This window comes from Diorhabda carinulata, chromosome 9 (genome assembly GCF_026250575.1).
Source record: "Diorhabda carinulata isolate Delta chromosome 9, icDioCari1.1, whole genome shotgun sequence".
Lineage (NCBI taxonomy): Eukaryota > Metazoa > Arthropoda > Insecta > Coleoptera > Chrysomelidae > Diorhabda > Diorhabda carinulata.
This window is the reverse complement of record NC_079468.1, coordinates 19,373,735-19,401,399: the sequence shown is the minus strand read 5'-3', so window position 1 is coordinate 19,401,399 and position 27,665 is coordinate 19,373,735. Positions and strand designations below refer to the sequence as shown.

Genomic DNA, 27,665 nt, shown 5'->3' with positions numbered 1-27,665 from the left:
AAGGGTTCAAGCAAAAGCTTCTGAAAGGACATAAACTCCCTTCGACTTTTGGTGGTGAGTCACAATCTCGAGCCACCGCGTTTCGCTGCATTTCCGAATTCAATCGTGGTGGAACTTCGCTACAGTTTGAATTTTGTGACATAACATGAGATTGAGGCATAGGCAATAATTCAATTCGCATACATTTAATATTGCATGAACATTTGGCTTTCAAAAAAATTTTATTACGTTGGATATCGCATAATTTGAAAAGCTCGTGTTGATTGGTGCAAAGAAATGCTAAAAAAAAATTCAATCGCGGTATCGCCGTGATCATGGATCTATTATCCAAAACTAAACAACAAAAGACAGTATGAATAGCATTTGTATGCCAGAAGTGTTCGAAAAAATCATCGAATTGATAGATTATCCGCCGTACAGTCCTTGTTTGGCACCCAATGATTTCTTATTATTATCTCAGATCAAAAATTTATTGCAATGTCTACGTTTTTCTATATCTGAGGAAGCGGCTGATGTGTTCAAATCCCATGTTTTGGAGATATCTTAGTCGGAATGGAGAAAATGCTTCGACAATTGGTTCAACACACAAAAAAATGTATTGGATCATAATGAAGAATATATTGAAAAACGATAAAGCCATACCCAATTATATATATTTGGTTTTATTTGTCCATATCAATACTTAAGTAGCAACCCTCGTAATACTCATCAGGTTCTTCAAGTTATTGTTTATGTTAATTGTGTTTATGATTTTTTTGTTAGAAGCTTTGTATTTGCTGCGTTATAAATTAGTTTTATTTGCCGAGATAGTTCTTACTACCAGTTTCCAATCTAGCTTAAATTTGGTTGGGAAATTTTAATGCATCCAATCGTCGGTGTCGCAGGTTTTCTGTGGTTTTCTTGCAACCTGGTGAACCGATTTTCCACCCAAATGGCCGACGATAGGAAATAAAGCAGCCGCAGCTGTATCCGCCCCTGTAACCCAAAACGAGAAGGATCGTTTTTACTTGCAAGCACTCTTTTCAATTTCTTCTAATCAAAAATCCTAAATCTTTGTTTTTCCTCCTCCAGAAAAGTTCGTAAACACAACCCCACGCAACCACCACAACCCCGGCCCTGCAGAGAGAAAATTCCTATATCATGGCCCACTCCAACAAACCCTCCTACTATTAAAATATTAATTATTGTACCAAACTCTATCCAACTCTCTTTTTATTTTAATGCATCCATCAAATAGCACGGTTATTGCACTTTCTGTTTACTATTTGTTTTGGTTCTTCCAAAACTTTTCTGATGAAAAAAATTGGACAGTAAAGGAGATTAGGAAATATTGCCACTAAACCACAGAAGGGTTGACGGAATTATAAAACTATCCGAAAAATAGCAAAAGGTTCAAAATAATAAAGTCTCGTATGTATTTGAATAAAATCATATCTCAGAAGTAAAATTCCATTCAAAAATTAAGTAAGATTTGGAAAATCCTTTTAAGACGCACCTTTATTTTATTTTATATGAGGTTCAACTCAACGGTGCATAATATGTTGCCTGTTTTCTACTTTTAAGAAACCAAATCAAGTTTAAACAATTCAACACATGGTAAAATGTCATTCTAACGAGTTTATATCTTAGATAACCTTTACATATGGGTATATTAAATGAGGCTATCAAATGTTATGTTATAAACATGAACTTTACTATCTATTGTATTAATAAAATTGTGCTAACATTTTGTAACTCGAAGATATAGTAGTGATCTAACAAAGTAGTTTGAAAAGACGAATTGTGCAGTGTATCTCTGTGTTGTTAAAAAAAATGAAAGAACAAAGTGGCATTTTAAGGTTATACAGAAAACCTGGATGTACAACAACCAAAACAATTGAAATTCTTCGGAAGTTGCAACAAACATGCGGTAAATTGAAAGATATTGAAACGGAATTATGTTTCCATATTGAAACTACTTCTGCTCTAAAAGAGAAGGAAATAAATATTTTGAAATGGATACTTCGAGATCCTCTTGCTCCTAAAAACTTGACAGAAAAAGAAAACTTGAAAACAACAAATAACAGTATCTTAATTGAAGTAGGACCAAGATTTAATTTTTCTACCTCAAGTTCTACAAATGCAGTGTCAATTTGTCAAAATCTAGGATTGATGAAAGTTACACGTTTAGAAATTTCACGTCGCTATTTATTAATTTTTAATGATCTCAAAGTTTCTTCGGAAGTAGAAAATAGTCTAGCATCTCAATTATATGATCGTATGACAGAATGTAGGTATACCCCAGAAAATATCCCAAAACTAAGTTTTAATGAGAAGCTTATCAAAAAAGAAGATATAAAAGAAGTAGATATACTAAAAAAAGGTGCAGACGCATTAAAAGCAATTGATAGTGAACTAGGCCTAGCATTTGATGAAGCAGATATCTTATATTACTCAAATTTATTCAAAAATGTTCTAAAAAGAAATCCCACTAATGTAGAATGTTTTGATTTGGCTCAATCTAATAGTGAGCATAGTCGTCATTGGTTTTTCAAAGGAAAGATGGTAATTGATGGAGTAGAACATAAACAATCACTTATAGATATGATTATTGAAACTCAAAAACACACAAATCAAAATAATGTTATAAAATTCAGTGATAACAGCAGGTAATTTTCATTTTCTTTTATTTTAAGGTAAAAAACTGGAAAAAGACAAAAGAACATAAAATTCACGTTTTTGTTGCTTCTGCTGAATCATTTCATTCTAATGTTATCAATTCTGACTTTATCCTTCTTCATTAATGTTCAATGTCGACTTATTTATGTTCTCAGACTCTTATATTACTCCATGGAAGGTATTTTCAATTATATGGTGCTCGTGAAATTAAATCACCCAAAGCTCATTTTTGGAGGAACATTATGTTGTTCAGATTAATATACTTAAAAAGTCCCCACCCATTCGAGGGTGCAAACAACCCCAAAAATACCCTAATAGCAAACATATTTTTACTTTTTTCCAATTATCTTATTTATGGCTTTTTTGTAAAAAATGGTAGATTTGTAAATGTATAATAATAAAATTACCTGCGACTTCTGTTTAGTTTTGAAATTAGTTTTTTTTTTCATAATTTTCGAAAGAGATGAACATTTTTGATATTTCTACTACTTTCAGCCTGATAATGGCTTGAAAGCGAGAGCCAAAACGTCGAGAATTTTCAAAATTCCAATGTGGTCAACAAGAATTCAAAGTCAGCATTAATTTTTTAGTGTAATAATTATGTTCCATGGAATGCAAATGGCATTGCATTACTGTTGTAAGTCAATGTAAATTAATATAAAGAAAAATAAGTATAAAATCTTGCACCAATATCCTATTTTCTAAAGATACCATAATGACCATCAACCTAGCTCAATTTTTATCGAATAAAAACAACAAGAGATTTTTGATTGCACAACTATGTCAAAAAGTTGGGTAGCTTGTTCTCAAGTATTTCAAACCCAAAGTGATGCAAATAGAAATTGTAGATAAATTGTTTGAATTAAATAAAACAGAAAATTCGGTCAAATTGGTTGGAAAAGACACTAATTCAATCGTATTACTATTATTCAAAGCAAACGTGGATAATATTTATATGATAAGACCAGGAAAACCAACAAAACAACAGCTATAATTTTGTTCTGTCATGCCATTTCTGGATGTGGTACTTCTGCAATTTATCAAAAAAGAAAATTGTCCACATTAAAATTTCTAAAGAAGTGCCAAGATTCACAGACCAAGATAGACTATTAGAATATTCATCTGAACTACAAGACCCAATGTTCCTCTAAAAATAAATTTTGTTCCATGAGTAGCCCTAAATGAACTGGAGTATATGGTAACTCTCTTCATCTGCTTTGTTTTACATTTTGTTTCTTTATTTTTTTTAGTACCATTGTACTAGTTCAATATTTACTTATATTTAGTTCCTATTATACTTTCACTTTTTTAGTGCTATCAAAGGATTTCATCATAGAAGCTTGAGACCAGTAACAGCAGGATCAGTTAGTGAGTTGAAACAGATACCAACCGAATCCCATCTTATATTTACAGCTGAAACTCATAATTTCCCAACTGGTGTCGCTCCTTTCAGTGGAGCTACAACTGGAACTGGGGGAAGAATACGAGACGTGCAATCTGTTGGTCGAGGAGGATATTGCATTGCAGGTACTGCCGGTTATTCAGTGGGTAATCTTCAAATGCCTGGTAAGTATATTTGCTCAATTTATTAATTTTTGGAATTTGAATTCATTGAATGAATAATAATTATTGATACAATTTTCTTTTTACTTCTTAGACCTTAGACTAATTTTCTATGAAAAGAGATCTAAAATCAAGGCAAATAATCACAAAAAAATGATTGCGATATATACCAATTATTGGTAAATGGAATGTTATTCTGTCTACAGTTTTGGATTGAAATCACAAATTTTGGTTAATTTTTTTTAATTCTATATAAATATTGTTTTTGAGATATATATCATTGGATAATATTTCTTTCAAAATCAAAAAAATGTCTCCACTTATACAATATATCATCAGAACTCAAGAAGGTTAACGGAAATTGAGGTTTATAACTTTATATCTAATATTTTGATTTGTTCCTTTACCTTTAACATGTGATGCTTTTATAATCAATTTGATTTTTTTTAATATGCTCATTCAGAACATTTAGGAATATTCGATGGCTGCATAATTATAAAGGCAAAGAGCAAGTTATAGGAAGGAAAGAAAAATGATCTAATTATATTATCTTCAGTGGTTGTGAAGGAATGATGATTCATGATGTTTTGGTATTTTAGGACCTATCAAAATCATAGTTGTAGCATGGACTATGATCCATTTGATACAAAAAATGCATAAATAATATAAAATTGTCTTTTCTCTTGTAAAAACCATTTCTGGTGAGGTATAGATACTTGTTGGAATCCATTAGTGGTTGTTATGTCCAAGTAATATTTTTTAAAAAAATTATATCTTGAATTTTACAAACACCCACTCAACCTATCTAAGTAACGATTTCTTTCAAATCCAAGACAGATTGAACTAAATATGGATGGCATTTAGGTTTAGTATACAAATTTTCTTTCAGCTTAATATAAAAAAAAATGAGGGAATGATATCGAAATGGTAATATTATATTATTTATCGACAAATTGTTCAGCTAATAATGTAATGTTTGACTGATTAAATGAATAATTAACGAAGTTGAAAAATATTCATTAATATAAATCAATCTTGTTACTAAAAAGTAAAACAATTTAACAAACATGTACTCTGATATTGGGATTTTTATGTTTATTAGTAGATTTACAAAATTTCCAAAATGGTATGTAAACATAATAATCTCCCTGAAAATGTATTATTCTAGAATAATATATAAGAGGTGCTTTAATAATAATATGCACTCGTCATGACAAAAAACTTAATCTACCAAATATCTAAAGGTAGGTTATTCTAGAAAGCCTTGTATAAACGAAAGCCTGGATCAAATTAATACTGAATTGTGAAGTGATAAAATTTTTACAAATATACGAAATTAGATTATACTTTTATGTAGTGGAAGTTTTAATCAATTTCTTGGACATTATCAAGGTTGTTACTAATGTCCTTTGGGGGCATTTTGAAATCACTTGTTTTTGTATTATTGAGCCATACTTTTAGTTAATTTCATCAATGTTTACTGACGTAACATCATTGAATACTGTAATAAAATAGTTTATATTTCAATGCAATATTATTGATAAATTTGACGTGATTGATTGTTTTTTTTTCTAATTTATTGACGTCTATTTTTAAAATAAAATAAATTTGTATACTACATTCTCCAGCAAAATCACAGCATATTCTGTTGTTCTTCAAGTTTTTTTTACTCATTCAATTTTATTTCCGCCCAATTTCTCTGCCTTTAATAATAGTTATTTATGTAACTAGTGTGTAAAGTATTTTTTTTTCGACGAATGTGAATATTACTAATCACATGAATCAAAAAAGCCTTTACCCACGAATTACATACTATATTTTTTCTACTAGCGAAAATTTGATCAAAATACATACGTGTAATGTAAAGTTTCTCCACGCACTAGTGCTTAAAGTTTGTATAATTCAGTAAATGGTTTAGTTTAAAATAAGTAAACAACCTAGTTGTGTAGCTTTATTGAACTTAAAACTAAATCAACCCTAACGTTCGCCAAATTCATAATCTTACCCCCTAATTTTATGCTGCAACTATTATAGTGATTGGAGAAGGCCTCTCTCAATTATAAATGAATCAAATTTCATGTAGAACCATCGTCGAATTGGCAACGATCTAATCTATTGATTCAATTTTTGTCAAAATGTAGGGATAGGGAGATATTTCTTGATTTTGAATACTAAGCCTAAGTGCCAAACCTCGTCAAAGGCTTGGCTAAAATCTAAGAAGACAGCTGTGCAGTACTGCTTGTTTTCCATTGCAATGTTTATGTTGTGTACAATTCTATGAACCTGCTGGATAGTACAGTGTTCTTTTCGAAAACCAAATTGGTGGTGTGGTATCCATACCTCTGTTTCAGGGTCTTAGTTAATTCTTTGGAATAGCAGTCTTTCAAATCTTTTGGATGCGACTATACGGGCCTATATGAGGAGAATTTCCAAATAGATTATAAAAATACCATACTTTGTGGTATTAATAGACTCAAGACTTATCAAATTTTCTGTAAGTTTAATCATAAAACTTAAATTGTAGATTATGATTTACCATGGGAAGATGAAAATTTTTCATATCCATCAAATTTCGCTCCTCCATTACAAATTTTAATAGAAGCCAGTGATGGAGCTTCAGACTATGGTAACAAGTTTGGAGAACCTCTAATTTCTGGTTTTGTCAGATCTTTTGGACTTGTAGATGGATCGGGAGAACGTAAAGAGTGGATAAAACCCATCATGTTTAGTGGAGGTAAGTGAAAATATGCAGTCCTGTTTTTACTATTCCCAGCCTAGAACACTTAGCAACGTTTGCAGATGATATAACAGTGATTTCATCAAACACAAATTCAACTGAAGCATGAGAAAATCTTTAAAAGCTATTGACATTTTTGAAATTCTGTCTCAAAAAATGGAAAATACAAGTTAACACAAATTAATCAAACCAAATTACATTTACCACTAAAGATAACAACTGTCCCTAAATTTCAATTAATAGGATTATTTTAGTGAAAAATGAAGTGAAGTATCTAGCCCTCTGTCTTATCTGAAGGCTTACATGGAATGCATACATCAAGGATTAAAGAAAACAACTAGACATAAAAATCAAAAATATGTATTGTCTGATAAATAGAACCAGCTAACAATAGAAAATAAAATTCTAATATACAAAATCATATTTACCTGGAAAAGAAAAACATTGTTGTTATTTTTTATTGTATAATAAAAGAAAAAATTTTTATTGTTTATAACTAATTGTTTATTTAATAAACAATGAAAATTTGAATAAAAACGAATTTTTTAGCTATCCAAGATCAAAATTAATTATGATTTAAAAATAAATTGGAGCCTTGATATTAAATACAAATTGTCGACAAAATTTGTTAATTGAAAAATCCTTTTTTCAGCAACAAAAAAAGTTTTTCAAGGAATGTTTTTTTAAATCATAATTTGCATTTGTTATTATGATTCAAAAAATAATATTTCAATTATCTTATAAATAGCCCATTTGTTTATAACAATTTTTTACTGTTAACAGCAATCAGAAATACATTTTCTATGAGCTATTCTGTTGACTATGGACCTATAGGTTGCTCTTAAGAAGATTTCTCCAGTGAGAAGGTCTCTTGCACTTTATTTGAGATCAATTAGCCAGCTTCGTTTCAGTCTTCTGTTGTTTGGTTCTTGGGTTAGTGGTAGTAGTAGATTAGGATGGCTGTCCAGCTTTAAGTAGTGGTTACGGCTTCTTTCTTGAACTGTCTCTTGTATTGTTGTAATACGAAGGTGCATTGACTAGTTATCGAAGGATTTTGTCCTCGTTGTATGAGAGCAATACTAGATTTGCTGGCACATCCCCATAATTCTTCGTAGGTCCTGATGGATATGATAACTACCTTAAATAATAAGATTTTATTTTGTAGTGAGACTGGCGATCTTCTTCCGAGTAGCCAATATAGTTCTCAGAAGTTGAGAGGCTAAGTGTAATCCCAGGTATTTGATACAAGAAATTTAGTGTATCACTATGTTGTTAATAGTAACTGGAGGACATTGACTTTTTCTTAGGGTAAATGTTATGTGCTGGGATTTGTTTTCGTTAATTTTCATTCTCCACCTTTCGAGCCATTCTTCGATCAGGAATAAGTGGTCTTGGAGATTGGCAGAAGCTATTATTGGATCCTCATGTATAGCCAGTATAACTGTGTCATCAGCAAACGTGCCTGTCATAGTGTAGTTTGTGGTTGGAATGTCAGAAGTATATATCAGGTACCGGACTGGCCCTAGGACGCTGCCTTGTGGAACTCCAGCTTTAATAGGTTCAAATTCTGAGGTCTTATCACTTTTGTTCTGATCTGTTTGACAGATATGACTGAAGCAGAGCGTAGTATCAATTGGGTACAAAGAGTTTGATATTATGTAACACACCTACAAGCCAGACTTTATTGAAAGCCTAGTTAACATCCAGGAAGGCTGCCGAGCAGTATTTTTTTTTTCCTCTATACCTGTATTGATGGCATGCGCTACTTGATGTCACTCTTGAACTGTGAAATGTTTGTAGCAAAATCCTAATTGGTGATATGGAATCACATTAAGGATAAGGTCTATACTCTGTAATAACAACTTTTCTAAGACCTTAGATAATGTTGTTAGAAGGCTGATTGGTCTGTATGATGTGACGTCCTGTAGCTACTTCCTGGTTTTGGAATGAGGATAATTTCAGATTTTTTTAGTTCCTTGGGCTAATAGTGTAATCTGAATATGGCATTAAATATATATGTGTTAACATCACTGAAGCTTTAGTGGGTAGTTGTTTTAGCATTACAGGAGTTATCATATCTATTCCAGTGCCTTTTTATTTTTTGAGGATATCACTTTCGGGTTTGTGAGTTTTATTGATGTTTGGCTCTCGTCTGGATAGTTGAGTGGAGTATTAATTAGATTGTTATGTATAGGGAAGTCATTGTTAACAATTTTTTAAACAATAAAATATAAAAACTATGTAAAATCATTTTTAGATAGCTTTAGGTTAGGCTAGATTAGGTTAAGTTAGGTTAGGTTGATAAAAAACGAATTGATGCTAGTATTACAAAAAAATTTTCATCAGCGACGTAAATTGTTAATAACAATGAGAAAATTAACAATTTTTTTTATTCTATTGACGACAATCTGTTCCAAAGACTTCAAAGAGTGTTAATTGCTAGTATTTACCATGTTAAATAATATTTTTTGTTGAAATATTCGAAAGGGGTGTAGTTTTCGCTAACCGAGTACCCGTTTTCGGACGTATTTTCATCCCACTATAAAAATTTAAATATTTTCCCTTAGTTCCGAGAGTTAGGACTTTTTTTAGAAAATTTCCTCCGCTTTTCGAATATTTTCTCATTTTCAGAATATCTCATATAGTTCTTTTTTTAGTTAATTGTTTATAACTTTTTGTAATTTTTGCGAACGCATCTTCAATGTTTTCAAAAATTTTCTAAGCGATTGCGAATCAAATGACCCCTCAACCATTGTTTTAGGAGCCGGTGAAAAAGTTTTGGCCTAAAAAGCACTCATTGACTAGACTATAAGATGAAAATGAGCTTTTCAGAAAATGAGATGTTGGTAAACGTTGGAAAGCAGTACAAAGCAATACATGAACTTTCTTTTTAGACACCTTGTATATTTTGATTGTATTATTCACTGTCATTTGCCGATTTTTTTTGTCCAATGGTTTTCATTGTTTCTTTAGTTCTTACAACTATTGCTGGTATCGTTTATAATGTTCCTATTTGTACACTGCATCCTGTCTCATGTTATTGCATCATTCTACTATTATCTCCATTGTTAGTAATATATACACATTCATATGTAGTTACCTATGGCCTTTATTCTGCATTTATCGTTCCTTTTATATTTATTTTTTAATTCTAAATATTTTCTCATTTCTTTTTCCGCTTCTATTTATAACATGACGAATCATCTTTTTTGCTTTTCCTCAATCACTTTTTCATCAATACCCTCATTGATTGCAGCTGGGTTTTCATCTTATTTATTGATTTAAATATGAAAAATTACTTATAGGTATTGGTAGTATGGAAGCAGACATGACTGAAAAATTAGAACCTAAAGTTGGTCATCAAATTATAAAAATTGGAGGACCTGTTTATAGAATTGGAGTTGGTGGAGGATCTGCGAGTTCTGTTGAAGTACAAGGAGATAATAAGGAAGAATTAGATTTTAATGCTGTACAAAGAGGTAATTTGTTATTTTATTATTTCACTATAATAATAAAAATAACAAGATTTTATTTTCCAATTTTAACTATCCGGAAAGAACTTGTAAGTGTTAACTTTTTTTTTAAAGAACTTTCCATTTGATTTATTCTTTATTTTAATTCCCAGGTGATGCTGAAATGGAAAACAAACTGAATAGAGTGGTACGTGCCTGCTTGGAATTAGGCTCCAAAAATCCAATTATTAGTATTCATGATCAAGGAGCTGGAGGTAATGGAAATGTCCTGAAAGAACTCGTTGAACCCGTTGGAGGAATCATTTATGCCAATAGATTTGAACTCGGTGATCCTACAATCAATGTTCTAGAATTATGGGGAGCTGAATATCAAGAAAACAATGCTCTGTTGTGCAAAAAGGAAGATCTGAAACTTTTGAAAAGTATTTGCGATAGGGAGAGGTGTCCAATTAATATTGTCGGAGAAGTTACTGGTACTGGTAGGGTTGTGCTTGCTTTAGACGAGACACAAAAAGTTACTCCATTCAATTTGGAATTAGAACATGTGTTAGGTAAGTAATTTATTTATACAACTCCCCTGTAAGAAAATGAACAAGCACAATTCTATTGAATTAAGTGAGCGTTGATGCTCTTGCTTGCATTCCTCTTCTACTTTTTAAGCCACATTTTTTGCTTCCATCGGTACCTTTACTTGTTACAAAATGACAAATAGTCTTAGATAATGATTGCATATGTACTATTTCAGAGAAGTTTCGCTGATTTTTAATAATAAAAGAAGTGTTTTCATTCTCTTTTTTCAAAGGTTTTTACTTTTAAATCTATCCACTGATAGGAATTGGTCCAAATTATTCATTGTAGTTTCATAATAAAATTTCACATCGTCATAAATCCCAATTAACCCATTAATGTCCAGAATATAAATATAGAATTTTATGAGTTATAGTTTTTTATTTTGAGAGTGGGTCGCTAGTGACCCTTTAGGCACTTAAGAAAATTAATAGAAAAAGTCCAATATATTTTTATCAACAAAATAAAAGAAATACATTATTAAAATTTTTACATGTTATGTACTTCATCGATACACTTGTCATGTTGAACTTGACAACTTTTTTATGCTTTAGTTCTATTTTTACAATGAGAGCATCTCTGTCTTGTTTGTTGGCAGACTATTAGATGTCGTCCTTCCAAAGAAGTACAACATACAGAAGCTCTTTTGGGTCTAGGTATTTTAGACTTAGTTCCACATTTTTTTAAAAGGTACTGTGATATCTCCCTCCTAAACTGGAGATTGTCTTTGTCGTATTCATAAGCGCGCGCCAATCGATTGGCATTAGCTACACACAGGTCGATCATCCAATGCAATAATGGTGTGTACCATTGTTTGCCTCTTATTTGGTCTACACTTTCCATGTACTTGCTGTACATTTTGATTACATGAGGTTGCTGTACATCTACTTTCATTTGTTTTTCACAGAAAATCTTCGGTATCTTTGGATGGGTTCTACATCATACTCATTCGACAACACAGTTACGACATTATTGTCTTTCCATCTTATACCTATAACACCAACGTTCTTACCTACCGCACTATCCATAGTTCTCCTTTAAGAAATGATCAAAATAAAATGAAAAATGCAAACCAGGTAATTCTTTTTGTAAAACATCAGCAAAGTTTAACACTACTGGTTCACCAAGACCTAGACTAGTTGTATTGGCAACTTCTGTGGTTTTTCGTCCCTGATAAATTTCAAATGGCAAGCAATAACCTGGCTTAGTGCTGATAACCCAAGCTTTATAGCCAAATCGTATGGGCTTACCACGTATGAATTGCTTGCAGCCACGTTTCCCATAATAGAGAATCATTGATTCATATATGGATAGGTTAGGCTGTAAAGGTGCATATTGCAAAAATTTCTTATTTAAAACATCAATAATTGGTCGAAATTTAGCCATTTTGTCCCCTTGAACTAGAACGGTGTCATACGCCTTATGAAAAAACTTTGGTGGGTAAATTTAGTATAAAACAAGTTTTAGTTTACCATTAGTCTCTGAAGACGATAACTTGGTTATCGAATCGCTCGTCAGTCAGTGTAATTGTGAGTGTTGGTGTAGTGGTAATATAAACAGTGTGTTAAGTAAGGAAAAATCTATCTAGACTTGTTGCAATATTTATTTTCTACACTTTGTTTTCCCACGTGATTGGCCTAGATTTTGTTACTAATTTCCATGCATAATTAGGAAACCACACTTAATCATATAAAATTAAAGAGGGTGTTTGTATACGTAGATCTTTGACAATAATTTCTAGTTTCCTTTTACTTTTCTTCACCCAAAGTCTAGGTTTACCCAGCAATATACATCTAGCTCTTTTTGCTGTAATGATGATTTTTATTTTTCAGGTAAAATGCCACAGAAAGTGTTCAACTTACAAAGAAAACCAGTCATAAGCAAACCAGTTGAATTGCCAAAAGCATTATCAATCTACCAGTCACTTCAAAGAGTGTTAAGGTTACCATCTGTAGGGAGTAAAAGATATTTAACTAATAAAGTGGATCGTTGTGTTACGGGTTTGATAGCTCAACAACAATGTGTAGGTCCTTTGCACACACCATTGGCAGATGTTGCCGTTACTGCAATCTCTCATTTTGGATACGTAAGTGTATATTATTTACTATTGATGGTACTGGCGATAACTTTATAGCATATGTCGTTTTCACAGGTTATTTATGTAGTTTGAAAAACACTCATTGCATTTAAAAAAAATTATTATACTATTTAATACGAGTCCCTAAATTGATTTTTCCAAAGCTGTTCCAAAAATTTCTAAGTTTAGTTAATACCAGTCGAAAGTTTGATAATAAATTTAGAAAATCAAATGTGTGTAAACACTTTAGTCGATTAAAAGTTATGGTCAATTTTTAGTATCCACGTTATATCCTTCCTGAGGGACTCTACATATGGTAGAAATATGTTAACTTCCTCATAACTCATCCTGTATAAAGAATGGAAAACAAAAATTTATTATATATTCAAAAAGTTCTACCTAGATCATTTATATATCGATGCTTGATTAGTAATATTATATTTCAAGTTTCTTATAGTACCACATATACAGAGTGTCTATTAATCCAATATTTAAGCGTTTGCTTGTTCCTAATGAACCCCTTCCTTTGGTACAAACCAGACCTTTGATGTTGTCTTGGGAACCTTTGTTTCATTTGTTTTCAAAGAATAGAAAAACTGTACATGTATTTTTGATCTTTCTACTGCAACTGCCTATGCTAACAAATCTATTTTTTCATTGCCTTCAATACCTACATACTTGTGTCTTCAGGCTCAGTATGATGCACATTATTTCTAAATTCTGGGCTTTTGAAGAATCTTATTAATATTCTTCACCTTTCTATGAATCTACATAACTTTTTTGAATTTGTCTATTGCGAGAAAATTTAGTAACACTGCTATTTTTTTGTTACTATAGTTTAATGTTGTAGCTGCAAACAACTGTTCTCTTGAAATTGGACCATAAAATCAGCACACCTTAATATCTCCACATCACCTTCCATGTGAAACAATTTGTCCTCATTTTGTAGTACCTTTTCTGGGCTTACAGTGTTATTATGGCTTCTACAAAGACTCAAATTTCTGAAAATAAAGAGACTCAGATAATAATAATCATACATTTTTAAGTCAGTAAGAAAACTGAAGCCACCTTAAGAAAAAATGCTGGATCAGGACCTAACCCACCCTCAACTACATAGTAAAGACCTATCCCTTGGATACACCAAGTAAAAGGGGACCAATCCACATATTTCCAACAAATTAGATTTTAAAGAAAAATTCGCACAAATTTATCACAACAATATCTTTCTTGTTTGATATTTTCTGAAAATACGAAAACTGATAACTTTAAAGAAAAAATATATGTGTTAACAAGGTTGCAAAAACTGAAATGGAATATTACTGGATTATTCAAAACTTGACGAGGATTAAGACATTCTAATCATTTTGTGGTTTTCAAAAACTGATAACTACCAATACATTTTACTAAATGGTAGGTTCTCAAACTGGATAGCATTTAAAAAAAGATATGTGTAAACAAGGTAACTTTAACGTAACTGAATTTTCCGATTGCAAGACTTGTAACCAAAAAATCACATTTTTGAACTTCTTTATTGTGTTACTTTGATGATACCCCCTTGAGTATTAGTCCGTTCAATGTAACTCGATATTTTGTCAAAAAAGTCCAATGACCTCAATAAAAATTATAAATGTAATTAGAAGATCCTGAATATTCTTATATATTTGGATTCTTGGGCTTCAAATACATTTGTTAATGTTAATCTGACTCCTCGAATGATGTTTGAGCTATAGACATGATTGACATAAAATTACTCCTAAAATATTAAATTTTTCCAAAATATTCGTGGAGCTTATTGAAGATCGAATTTCAAAACATCAGTTTCTAAACCAAAACTTCTGGAAATGGATATAATGGTTGGGCCTGTATAGTAAATATCTCCAATAAATTACTTTAGATTAATGCATAAATTAGTTACAACATTTTCTGAAGCAATATAATTGAATGTGTAATTTCCAATTGTCTGATATATAATCAGATAGTTTGATTCTGAAACTAATATTTTAATTTTGAAATATACCTACAAAGCTAAATTTAAATAAATTGATTTACAGGCTACAAACTTAGCCATATTTTAATAACGGCATCTTGAGTACTTATCTTGTAAAAAGTCAAAAAAGTAAACTGTTTGATTCTTATTATTATTTAATTACCCAAATATCGCCATGTATCCAAATTTCACATCTCATTTTATATTGTTTAAACATTATTACACGATTGTCTTTCAGGAAGGTATAGCTTCCTCTATTGGTGAGCAACCCATCAAAGGTTTAGTGAACACTGCGGCTGGAGCTAGAATGACGGTAGTCGAAGCATTGAGCAACTTGGTCTTTGCCGGTATTTCTAATTTACGTGATGTAAAATGCAGCGGAAATTGGATGTGGGCAGCTAAATTACCAGGAGAAGGAGCTGCTTTATTTGATGCTTGTAAAGCTATGTGCGATTTAATGAGTGAATTGGGTATTGCAATCGATGGAGGTAAAGATTCCTTGAGTATGGCTGCTAGAGTCGGAAAAGAAACGGTCAAAGCACCAGGAACTCTCGTTGTTTCTACCTATGCACCTTGTCCTGATGTTAGGAAAGTTGTTACTCCAGGTAAAATGTTTTTTTCGTATAGTTTATTAACAATTATCATCTCTACAAATTCTTCAATTTGAAATATTCATTTCATTTCTAGATTTCAAGGCGCCGTCTATGGGGAAAACAGGAAACATTCTTTTCGTAGATTTGTCTGGAGGAGATAGTAGACTTGGAGGAAGTGCTCTTGCTCAAGTATTCGGTCAACTTGGACAAGAAGCACCAGATCTTCATAATGCTAAAGATTTAATAAACGCTTTTAATGCCACGCAACAATTGATTAAGGACGGTAAGTAACATTTTGCTAATCTTGATGATATTTTTAATATTTCAACATAAACCTCATTTATTTCAAATTTGAACGTATTTCCGGAACTAATACTAATATATTCCAATAATCTTAAATTCTCATTCTTCCATATTAGCAGTCTTTGGTGTCTCCCTTTTTGTGCATTGGCAGTATCAAGTTCATTTTCCAATCTTCAGGGATCTTTTCTTCTATCCATGCTCTATTGAAAATTCTAAGAACACAACCATAATTTAAATTAATAACATTAATCAATAGATATATTTTAGGTTCAATTTTGGCTGGACATGATGTCAGCGATGGCGGTGTGATTGTTTGTTTGTTAGAAATGTGTTTTGCTGGAATGTGCGGTATGGAAGTGGATGTTCAACATAGACAAGGAAAACCACTTAATATTTTGTTTGCTGAAGAAGTGGGTTGGGTTTTAGAGGTATTGGACGGGGACGTTTCACATTGTTTCGATGTTTTCAGAGTAAGTTAATTACTTATATTTTTTTATTTAAAAAACTTTGAATAAACCTAATTTGTAAAAAATTCAAAATCAATCCTACAAATAACTTGTAATCTAGAAAACTATATGTTAATTTCAAATATATTTTAGAGTAACAATGTACCAGTTTACCAAATAGGTAAAACCGTTGGATATGGTATTAAATCTAAATTTGGAATTATATGCAATAATGCTTGTCTAGAAAGCACAATACTTCCTATAATGCAATTATGGGAACAAACTAGTTATAGGTATGTACGACTAAAAGTTTTTTTCCAGAATAAAAATATTTTATCCCTCTCCTAAGTCTAGCTTGCCTTTCGTTTTTCCAAACCATTGGATTTCGAAATTTCGCTCTAATATTGTGATAATTGCTGAAATTTTAGTTGCCCTTTCATGACTCTTGGTTCAAAATGTTTTTATTCATTTATTTATTTACCAGATTAAGTGTACATTACATTAAATTACAAAGTAATTCGGAAAAAGGAAAACGAGTTTCCTGTTATTACTTATAGGACACACAGACATACAGAATGATACTAAAGTATAAGAAAAGACAATAATACTTAGACATCGTGGTGGTGGAGCAGCATGGAGCATTTGGACATGAGTTGCACTTACGATCAACCTTCTTTTTGCATTCCCTTAGTACCATTACATTGGGATATATCCAGTCTTATCAACTCAACAAGTTTTTCATCTACCATATTGAATTCAATTGTGCCAGCTTTTCATTTGTTATTAAGCTTTTGTTTCTTTTGGTATCAGTTGATGACTGTCTAGCCAGTTAGATCATATTTAGTAGTAATATTGAGTCCAGTATTCCCTTGCTATTTCTAGATTTCATTATATTGACTGTTTTCAGAACGATTTCCTTTTATGACTCGTATTGTAGGCTTTTACTACTTTGATGGGGATATCATTCATCACTCTTCTCCGTAGACTGCCAAGAGACGCTAAGTAGTATCCTTGTCCTACTCCGCTTGCAATTTTTCATACTTCTATGATGATTACGCTCTGTTTTCCCTCTACAAAACTGAACTCTTATCCCACCAGCCCCTCACATTTTTTTCTCTTCAGTCTTATTAAGATGAGCACTTTTTATTAACTTTCATTAACTTCTGTAGGATATTTCCGGGCTTGGGTGTCTTGTTATCTTATAATTCATCATATTCTAAATAACTCATCCAGGTTGAACTTTAAGGGAACCGAGGATAAGTGATTAACCATTAATATAGGCTATTATTGTCTTAGTCCAGCTACTTATTTTAATCAGATTAACTTAAGTTATTCAAATTATTTTCAACAAACTTTGTAGTGTTTAAATCACCAAGTTTCATATAATTCATTATTCAAGTGCATCAAAAAAGTCTTTAAATACATCAAAGTTAACAAAAATTTTTATTTTTCAATTCTAAGCTTATATAAATTTCTCTTGAATTAATTACTGGGTTATCTACATATTTTCCAGAATTGAATTACTTCAAACTATAAAATCTTGTGCCGATGCAGAGTTTCACTCACTTTCTAACCGTACCGGTCCCAAATATGTACTCACCTTCGATCCAGATGAAGATAAAATCGTGAAAGATGAAATTATTTCTGTTGCTGTGATAAGAGAAGAAGGTACCAATGGAGACAGGGAAATGGCGGCCGCACTGATTCGTGCCGGATTTAAAGTGTGGGATTTAACCATGCAAGATTTATTAGAGGGTGTAGCAAATTTAGATCAGTTTAGAGGTGTTATTTTTCCTGGTGGATTCAGTTATGCTGGTAAGTAGATATTCAGTTATCATCATTTTTGAAAACCTTAGTCTAATTTACTAGGTTTCCTTCTACTTTTGCCTGTCCTGATATCTACTTATAATAAGTGATTTCCTGTCTAAAACATTTGTTTTCTGTGTTCGGTACTCCTCTGTATCTACATAGTGATAGGGGAGCCTCGTTCATGTTTGATGAGCTAAAAACTTATTTGACAATAAATGGTGCTGCAACAAGTCATACTTCACACTATAATTCGAGAGGAAGTGAACGATTCAACTTGCTCTAAAGTCAAAAAAATTGAAGATGAGGAAATGGCAGCAAGATCTGATTGAATCATTCCATTTAATCAGGTCACTGTTATGTACTGTAATAAACTGCAGGCCACATGAACGTGTGTGACATGATTTCGAAGATCAGCAAATGGTTCTCCAATTCCTTCTTGGCTATCTACTCCTGGTTCAGTTTTCTTAAAAAAATAAGTGAGGCAAGGCAAATATGAAACAAATGGTAACGAGGCTACTGTTTCACCACGGCATCTAGCTCCTGATAAGTGACAATGGAACAAAAAATATCAACAAGGCTCGGAAGAGAAATAGCAAGGTGTTTTTATCAGATCCATATCACAAGTTGGTGCCAGTTCCTTCCAACGGTAATGATCAATTAGTGCATAAATTTCCAGTCGACCTTAATCCCATGCAGATCTTGAAGATAACTGTAATGGGCTAATGGATAGTGCTCCGGACCGACGACTCTCACTCCGCTATCACGGTCATTTTGGATTCTCTTCGCACTCACAACGGCCCCAACGTGAAAGGAGACCTCCTGTTTACTTAAGAGACTACTAAAGCTAATGGGAAAAAAGAAAAGAAAATGACCGGGGATGAATATCCTAGATTTATTTGTTGTTACCTTATATTATGATTTTATGTCACTATCAAGTATATCTTTTATCGCATTATTTAGTTTTCAGTTTATTAAAGCTTTTATTCCCGAAGTTGTTCATTACATTACAATTTTTTCATTAATATATAACTTTAACAGCCTAATGTTACTTAAATATTTGTTAGACGTTTTGGGTTCGGCGAAAGGTTGGGCAGCCAGCATTCTTTTCAACGAAAAAGTACGAGAGCAGTTCAATAAATTCTACACTAGAAGAGATACTTTTAGTTTGGGAGTTTGTAATGGTTGTCAACTGATGGCGTTGATAGGTTGGGTAGGTACTCCCGTTACCGAAGGATCCAAACCAGATATAATGTTGAGACACAATCAATCCGAAAGGTTCGAGTGTAGGTGGAGTACTGTGAGAATTGAAAAATCAAATTCTATTATGTTGAACAATATGGAAGGATCGTCGTTCGGAGTTTGGGTAAGTATCCTTTATCGTTATATACGGTGCAATTTTAAAGTACCTTCTCTATTATCTTAGGAATGATTATATATAAACCAGTGAAATCTGAAAACTCAATATTGAATGTTGTAAAGTTCCCTTCCAGTGATGACAGATGATGGATCAGTAAAAAGTTGTTGTCACATTGTGACAAATATATTTTTAGAAACCATCTACACCATTGAGAGAGAAAGAGAGAGGTTCCTTGGGCTGTTCGTGGTTTGGATGAAGACATTATTTTCGGGAGGAAGGAATTTATTAGGTTAAGCCCTGATATAGGAATAATTCCTCTGTAGAGCTGTTGTGATGGATTGTGATGTACATTGCGATAGAATAAGACAACAGAAAGATAAAATGAAAAAGAAACTCCTTACAAACAAGCAACAATGTGGCTAGGCAGGGGGCCAGTACAGCTGCAGCTGTATTATTCCCTATTGTCGGTCATTTGGCTCGTGAACTGGTTTTTCAGGTTAAAGAAAAACCGTAGAAAAAAATTGGAACACCGACGATAGACTCTATTCAAGAAATTTATTCAATGATACTAATCTTATTAGTAGCAGTTTTGGCAACTGATTTTGAGAAAGAGCGAAGCTGTGATTAATTAAATCAGTGAATACTGAAATTTAAAATGCATGTCTTATCTCTGGAAAGTTGTCAAAAAATTGACGTTTTGACAAATATAATTTGACATTTTGTTATGGTTCAAATTATTTAATATTCTATAATTTAAACGATCAAATTCTAAAAAGTGCGAAAAGTTACAGAAACAGAACGAATTCAATAACTTAAATTGCATCTATCTGTGAAGTCAGTCAAAGTACAGAGCATGGGGTTAGAAAAAAAATGCACTCATGCAAATAAAAATGATTTATCAACTCTCATAACTTAATAGTGTAAATTTGATACAAATGACGATCTGCCAGAACAAAACTTTCTTGGGAGGAAAAGTTGATACACTGTCAGAAGTAATAGTGAATCCTACTTCTTAGATAACTCAAATTGCATCTATCTGAGAAGTCAGTCAAAGTACAGAGCATAAGGTTAAAAAATAAAAAGGCACCCATACAAATAAAAATGATTCATCAACTTTCAGAAGGTGACCATAACTGAAGACTGTATTTTTGTGAAAAAATGGACACAAAAGTTAACCAACTGTCAGACCAAGTAAAACTTGTTATGATAAAGGAGCTACTAGGGAACCCTCAATATTTATTCTACGTATTGTATTATAGTTACCAACCACCTAATTGTCTACTCACCCTTCTCCCTTAATAAAAGCACAATAGATATGGAACTTTCATGAATTAAGTTCAGAAAGAAACCAGAAAACCATCAATAAACAAATAATTCTATAACTTTGTTATATATAACATCTTCTACAACTAACAAGAGATGAAAAATAGGTCCAAATGATAATTTGCTTATAACACGAGCTGAAGTTATTGTGCCTTGTTTGCCAGAACAACATGTGATGCAAATTATATTCTTCCTCAATTGAAACACTTAAGCAAAATCAGTTGCCTCATACATAAATCATTGCTCTTTTATTTTTTAGGTTGCGCATGGTGAGGGTAGATTCACATTCAAAACGGACAGTATTTACGATACTGTGAAAAAATCAAACCTAGTTCCTCTAAGGTACGTCGACGATAAAGGCGAACCAACAGAAATCTACCCTATGAATCCGAACGGTAGTATAGAAGGTGTAGCCGGAGTGTGCTCTGAAGATGGAAGACATTTAGCAATGATGCCTCATCCCGAAAGATGCGTCCAACCATTCCAATGGGCTTATATGCCTACAAGTTGGGTTCACTTCGAGAGAAGTCCATGGGAGAAAATGTTTACAAATGCTTATGAATGGTGTAGACAAAACAAATATCACAATGTTTATTATTAAATAAAGATTAAATAAAGATAGTCTGTCTGGTGTTGATAAAATTGTTGATTTTATAATGTTTAATATATACATATCGATGGAGTTGCTACAAAAGGGCGTAAGCGTCATTCAAATAACATGTTTTAGATATATATATACCATTTTTTTCTATATTAGTGATTTTGATCAATCTCGTACTAATAATTTATAGTAAAATTTTTAACATTTTTGTTACTTAGGTGTTTCAAAAATATCTTAGTTCTAAAAAAATGGTACATCCTACTTTTTTCTCCACTTGCGCCCTTTCTGTTTTGTAACAATAGGAGGCAAGTGGCAGTTGAAATCTAAAACTACTCAGTATCGTATCTATCGCTCATGCCACTTGCTTACAACTTATTAAAAAATTAGGTTAAAGACCTCATATAAAAAATTAAAATGATGAAGAAATCAAGTTATAATATTGTAATGTTTTTGTTATTTATTTATACGATTTATATTTATGGGGTTAATTAATAAACACTGTTTCTTACGTTCTTAATTTATTTAAATACTTTACACTACACTAACTTATAATATAATTCACTTATCACTTAACTATTTATTTTTATTATAAACTGAACTAACTGCGCTACAGAAACTCCTTATATATATCCCAAAAGAATTCTCAAAAGCTCTAGAAAGAAACAAAACAAATAAATAAATAGAACTTTCTAGAAATTATTCAAAAGAAACAATGTAAATAAACCGCCTGAAATTATAAAAACTTACTTAGAACGGATTCCAGAGATTTCTAAAGTACAAACTCATACAAACTCCTTATATATATCCTAAAAGAATTTTCAAATGTTATAGAAAGAAAAAAACCAAATAAATAAATCTCTATTCCTAGAAATTATACATACAGTAGGTTTCTGATCTCGGTAGTCTGATGCTCTCACCAACTCTCCAAAAGAAATTGGCACTCGACTTCAATTTAGACACGATTTGACGCTAGACTTCGTAAATGTGTAGTGAGAATTCGCATAAATGCTATTTGGGCAATTGAACTGTCCACGCCATCCGTATGATGCTCATTGTTATTGAAAAATAAACGTTCATCTCAATATAGCATTCAAGGACTCCATAATCTTGCCAGTTGATGCTATGGTCTCTTTTGCCGATTGAATTTTACTCTTTTAAAAGAAAAAAATGCATAATTGATTTGAGAGTCTTTGTGTCTTTTAAGCATAAGATGTTTGTTCTCTCTTTCAGATTCTATAATTTGAAGAGAAAGCGATTCATGTTAGTTTTTACGGGAATGTTAAAAATCCTGATTTTATACACCTTAAAGTTCATAAAAAACTTTTTTATTCTTATAATATTCCAAAATCTTTTCAAATATTAAAATTCTCTAATTTATTACTTTAAATGCTCGGGAAGTGAATATTAGCTTTCACTTTTAAATTTTTTTTTTGAATTCATTCATATTCTTCAGACACTTAACCACTCCTCGCCTTTCACTAGTTGTAGACCAAAAACTAAAATTGGACATCGTCGTGTGTCGGTCCCCGTGCCCAACAGGTGAAATTCACCTGTCCGTGTCCGGTTAGTTTTTTTTTTTTAATCACCTGGTGCTACGAGAAAATAGATTACTGGTTTGCCGATGGGTCGAAATGTAATGTTTTATATTTAGTTATAACGAAATTAGGGGAGAAAAATCTCATTCACCTTCGTTTTTATGTTTATTTCATTTTTAGAGTTGCAAATATTCACGAAAACGGTTATTTTTAAATGAAAATATTTTTATCGTTTTTTTTTATATATATTTATATATTTTATAAACTTATAATAGTACAAATTATGAAATTGATTTTTGATTTAATTGATCATAGTTGTTGATTTTTGAATACAAATAAAAGGAGAATTATTCAATGTGAATTAATAAACAAATTACTGTGTTATTGCAAAATTTTTTTAAATTTTCTTTTTAAATTTCTAAACACCTATTCATTTAATCACTCATTTTTGAAATTGTTAGAAAGTTATCGAGGAGATTGATAGTTCAAGGTTAACGTGAATTTGACTTCATGGATGTAGATTATTTTTCTCTAGAAGTAGATCCACCCTTTCGTCGCACATTGAAGCAACGTTATCGACAACAACGCCATTGATCAGTTGATTTCTATCTGTGGATATACGGATTTAATAAAGCAGAGACCGGGTCTGCTTGTAATAACATATAAAACAAAAGTTTTTGCAAAAAATTCGTTGCCTTCAATTCTGAACTTGGAATCTGGTTGTTGCAAAAAACACAAATTGTATAATGTTTCAATTTTCATAGATGTGTCATTTGAATTTTTGTCAAATTATAACTTAATTGTGGCGTGGAATACCATGTTTAGACCTTCTAAAAAGTGAGCGTTCTAAAGCTTTGACCCAGTCAAATAGATTGGCGGAAGGTGCAAAAGACGAGTTACGAACATAAACTGGAATGTTGGCTCGCCGATTTTGAGTTTCCCACATGACCATCAGTCGAGAATTAAAGAGAAAGAGAGAAAAGGTCTAAAAATGCCTAAAGATCAGTTGGGTAAAAAACCTGATATGCTGTCGTGCATTGAGAAGTCGTCACTTTACAGAGAAAAGAGCTGTGATTATGGATAAGAAAAATATTTCACCCTATCATATTCAGAAATTGAAGGCAATTATGGATTTTACACAGATGACATAGAAAATTGTCCCAATGACGTTAAATATAAATACAAAAAGAAATTTGAAGATAAGTTTTGGTCTTGCGTACCATATCCGCATATCCGAAGCAGGCATTTCACATCCTCTCATTTTGGGCATGTGAAAGGTGAGTCGCTGGATGCACATATTTTTACAGGTAGATGTCTTCCAAAATTGATAGATTTTATTAATACACATCATCCCAAGGACGAAATTATATACAATAACTAGTGATTGGTTAGAGACTCACGATGTACTATTTGTACCGAAATGTTCCCCAGGCTCCTATTGAAGGAATTTGGAAGATATGGTGCACAAAAGTGCGGGATAATGGTTTTTCGTATTTATTTACACTCTTTTTATTCGTAGGGTGAATTAACAAACACTGTTTCTTACATTCTTAATTTATTTATACACTATACAAAACACTTAAACTTAATAATTTACTTATAAATATCACTTAAATAATTTTTGCGATTACTTTCACAAATTCGTTCTGTTCACTGCGACTGTTTATTTAAAACTTACTAACTGCGCTACATTATGTACTTATATACCTATCCCAAAAGAATTATCTAGATTTTGAACAAAATGCAACAAAACAAATAAATACATAGACTTTCCTTTGAATTATTTAAAAGAAATACTGTAAACAAACCGCCTTCTGTAATAAAAAGTTCATCAAAGGTGCGCCCACCATTTATAAAAACCAGATGAAAGGCGCTGCACGAATTCGCCGAATTTTAAAATTCTATTGTAGCTGGACAGGGCCGGCCATAAGGGCCCATTTCGCCAACTTGTACGTAACAGTACTAAAGATAGCAGGGAGTATCCTTGTTGAAAAAGAGGAAATCATTTTACGATGTAGATACATCAAGTAAAACCAAAATATCTTCTGTGGCGATAATAAAATATTGGTGGTGCGTTCTAAGAATGCTTCAAAAGTGCTTATAATATCCCATAGCTCATCAAATAATAAGATATATTCTCATGGTTACAGTCTGTGTTGCTTGAGATTTGGAAACTTCGCTAAGTGGGAGCCGAAAAGTCGATAATTTTTAAAATTCCAACGCGGTTCAACACGAAAACTTATTTTGTTATAAGGAACATCACTTGACGAAAAGAATTGATGATTGAATTAACTGAAATCATAAATGCTATCATTGTAATCGAGTAACTATCTGGAAACTCAATAAATTTCTGTTAGTTGTTCTTAAGCTGATAAATTTTGCAGATCTTCTTCGATTATTGTTTCCCAAGAGAGTATTTGCCTGTCTTAGTCCCTGTAGATTGTCCCAGTGATTGGTTTCACCTCTGTCTTCTTGTTTTCCCAATGTTTTGTAGCTGATACTACAGAAAGGTTTAGATCCTTTGATGAGTTTGTCTGCCTCTAGTTTAGCAAGTTTGTCTGCTATTTCGTTTCCTTTCACTCCGGTGTGTGCAGAGTAACTTTATTTTTTTTTGCGTGACTTGCGTGATACAGATCTGGTTCAAAAAGAATTACTTAAATAACCGTTATAAATGACGACTGTTTGTTTCTAGTGTTTTGAGAATTGAACGCTCTAGACTCAGTTTCTCTCCAAAAGCAGCAGCAAAAAGTGCATTAATATGTGAGACCTAAGTTTGTACATAGCTCCATTCATGATTGCTCTTTGGAACGCCATAATCTCGCAGATTTAAATAAAAATTGTTTACGGACACGTCTGTGGGTTCTTAAAGAGCTTCGCCACATTGTGACAAAGAAAAACTTTCCCAATATATGAATGAAACTCGGATCTTAATTTTACTCTATTATGTAAAAACTGTTATTTCTAAAGCCCGTTATTAAGTTTCCCAGGACATATTCGAAATATGTGTGAACTGAAGCTGTTCGATTAGATTACATCGAATATCAAATGATCGTTGTTCTTTAATGCACATATTTTGTGAATTCTCTTCTTCCATCTCTATTCAATACCATCACCTTCACAAGATCAGAATCGATTTGCCATTGTAGAATCAAGAATTCGCTACCTTTTCATAAATTATGGGTTATTTGCCCGTGATAATGATGTAAACTTTTGCCTGGGTTGATTAAATGACATTTTTTAAATATATTTCTGCAGAAGAGGCACTTAATTTTAAAGTAGAAAGGTATTATAGCAACCCGGAAATAGTAATATTTTATTTTGGCAGGTTATTATATAAGAGACCCTTGAAGTTAGAATTTAATTCAAAGCCTTTCGTAAATTTCTAAGAATTATATTGTTTATAATACTCTACAATTTGTCGATGTCTGTGATTCGTGAATTGTTTTTTTTTTCTTATTTATATCGAGAAATAGAAGATATAGATTTCCAGTAACATCAAATTAACTAAATTGATATAAATCACAGGTTGTATTGATTAATATTATGAAATTTATTGTTATTTTGTGTGATTCTGATCGAAATATTTCTTGTGAAATAGTGGAACAAAAAAAAAGGTTAATGGATATTTGTGTGGATGTGAGGAAATGAGCTTCCAATAGAAACTTTATTTGCACTTCGAAAAATACCGTGCTTCTACTCAGACATATTAAAAAAAATTCAATTTTCAATTTTCTCATGTAGTTTAGTCTGCTTATCAAACTGCTCTTTCGTAACTTTTTTTCTACAAACGCATATTCCACCAAGTACTCCATTAGAAAATTAACACGTAACTGACGACACTACAATTATATTAGCTTTCCCTGTCCCGTTTTTCTCAACCTTCTAAAATGCAGGATGTTACGGGACTTGATAAAAAAATTCGGTAGTAACTAGATGACGTGAAAATAATGCTGTAACATGAAAAAATGTTTCTCATAAAATCCCTCGTTTAAAGTTCAGAGATTTTATTTGAGTATATTTTCTAAATTATACATTCGGACATGAATTTTTAATTGATGATTACGTATGTCCACGTGTTTGATGGAATGAATAATTCTATACAACTATTAGAAAGCCAGGATTATGCCAAATGGTAAACAATCTGTAACTTTCACAGGGACCACCTGTACAATTTAAAGATAGCAAAAATAAATTTTGCAATTGAGTTTTTAACCAAAAGGTAGCGTATGGTTTAGAAGATATGAAGATTTCTAGATCGTTCTACATATCAAGAAAACAGTTCGCCATAAAGAGACATTCTGAATAAAATTATCATAAAGTGCAATGAAACATTTCTAATTGAACTGTATACAGTCGAACATCGTGCTACTTACATAAGAAAACAATTGAAATATAGACAGATTTAGATAGTTAGCTTACAACTTATCAAATAAAAACAAAAAAAACTACACACCTCTGGAGTCTACGGAGGATATCTTTGAACTTAGTAGAGCTTTCCAAGTACAGACGAGGTCGGCCGCTCTCCTACACAATCGGCGCCGATGACGTAGTACCTATTTGGAACGGTTCTCTAGCGGTACATATTATATCCAGACTTCTAAAATTTGTAAGTTTGTTAATACTAATCCTATCGACA

The 27,665-nt window shown here is 32.0% G+C and overlaps 1 protein-coding gene across 1 annotated transcript; it reads left to right on the top strand.

The window, feature by feature from the left end:
- Positions 1-1,543: 1,543 nt before the first annotated feature.
- Positions 1,544-22,006, top strand: LOC130898214 (phosphoribosylformylglycinamidine synthase). The gene is made up of 13 exons (XM_057807320.1): positions 1,544-2,648; positions 3,971-4,224; positions 6,746-6,955; positions 10,264-10,437; positions 10,584-10,982; positions 12,831-13,084; positions 15,301-15,667; positions 15,750-15,938; positions 16,226-16,428; positions 16,558-16,697; positions 17,918-18,219; positions 19,278-19,576; positions 21,153-22,006. The coding sequence occupies exons 1-13, from the start codon at positions 1,813-1,815 to the stop codon at positions 21,492-21,494; spliced, it is 3,969 nt and encodes a 1,322-aa protein (XP_057663303.1). The 5' UTR covers positions 1,544-1,812; the 3' UTR covers positions 21,495-22,006.
- The last annotated feature ends 5,659 nt before the right edge of the window (positions 22,007-27,665 follow it).

Excerpts from the sequence above, each read along its gene's own strand:
- LOC130898214 (XM_057807320.1), top strand. The coding sequence starts at position 1,813 with ATGAAAGAACAAAGTGGCATTTTAAGGTTATACAGAAAACCTGGATGT. Across the intron at positions 16,429-16,557 it reads ATTGTTTCGATGTTTTCAGA|AGTAACAATGTACCAGTTTA; the intron begins GTAAGTTAATTA and ends AATATATTTTAG. Across the intron at positions 16,698-17,917 it reads TGGGAACAAACTAGTTATAG|AATTGAATTACTTCAAACTA; the intron begins GTATGTACGACT and ends CATATTTTCCAG.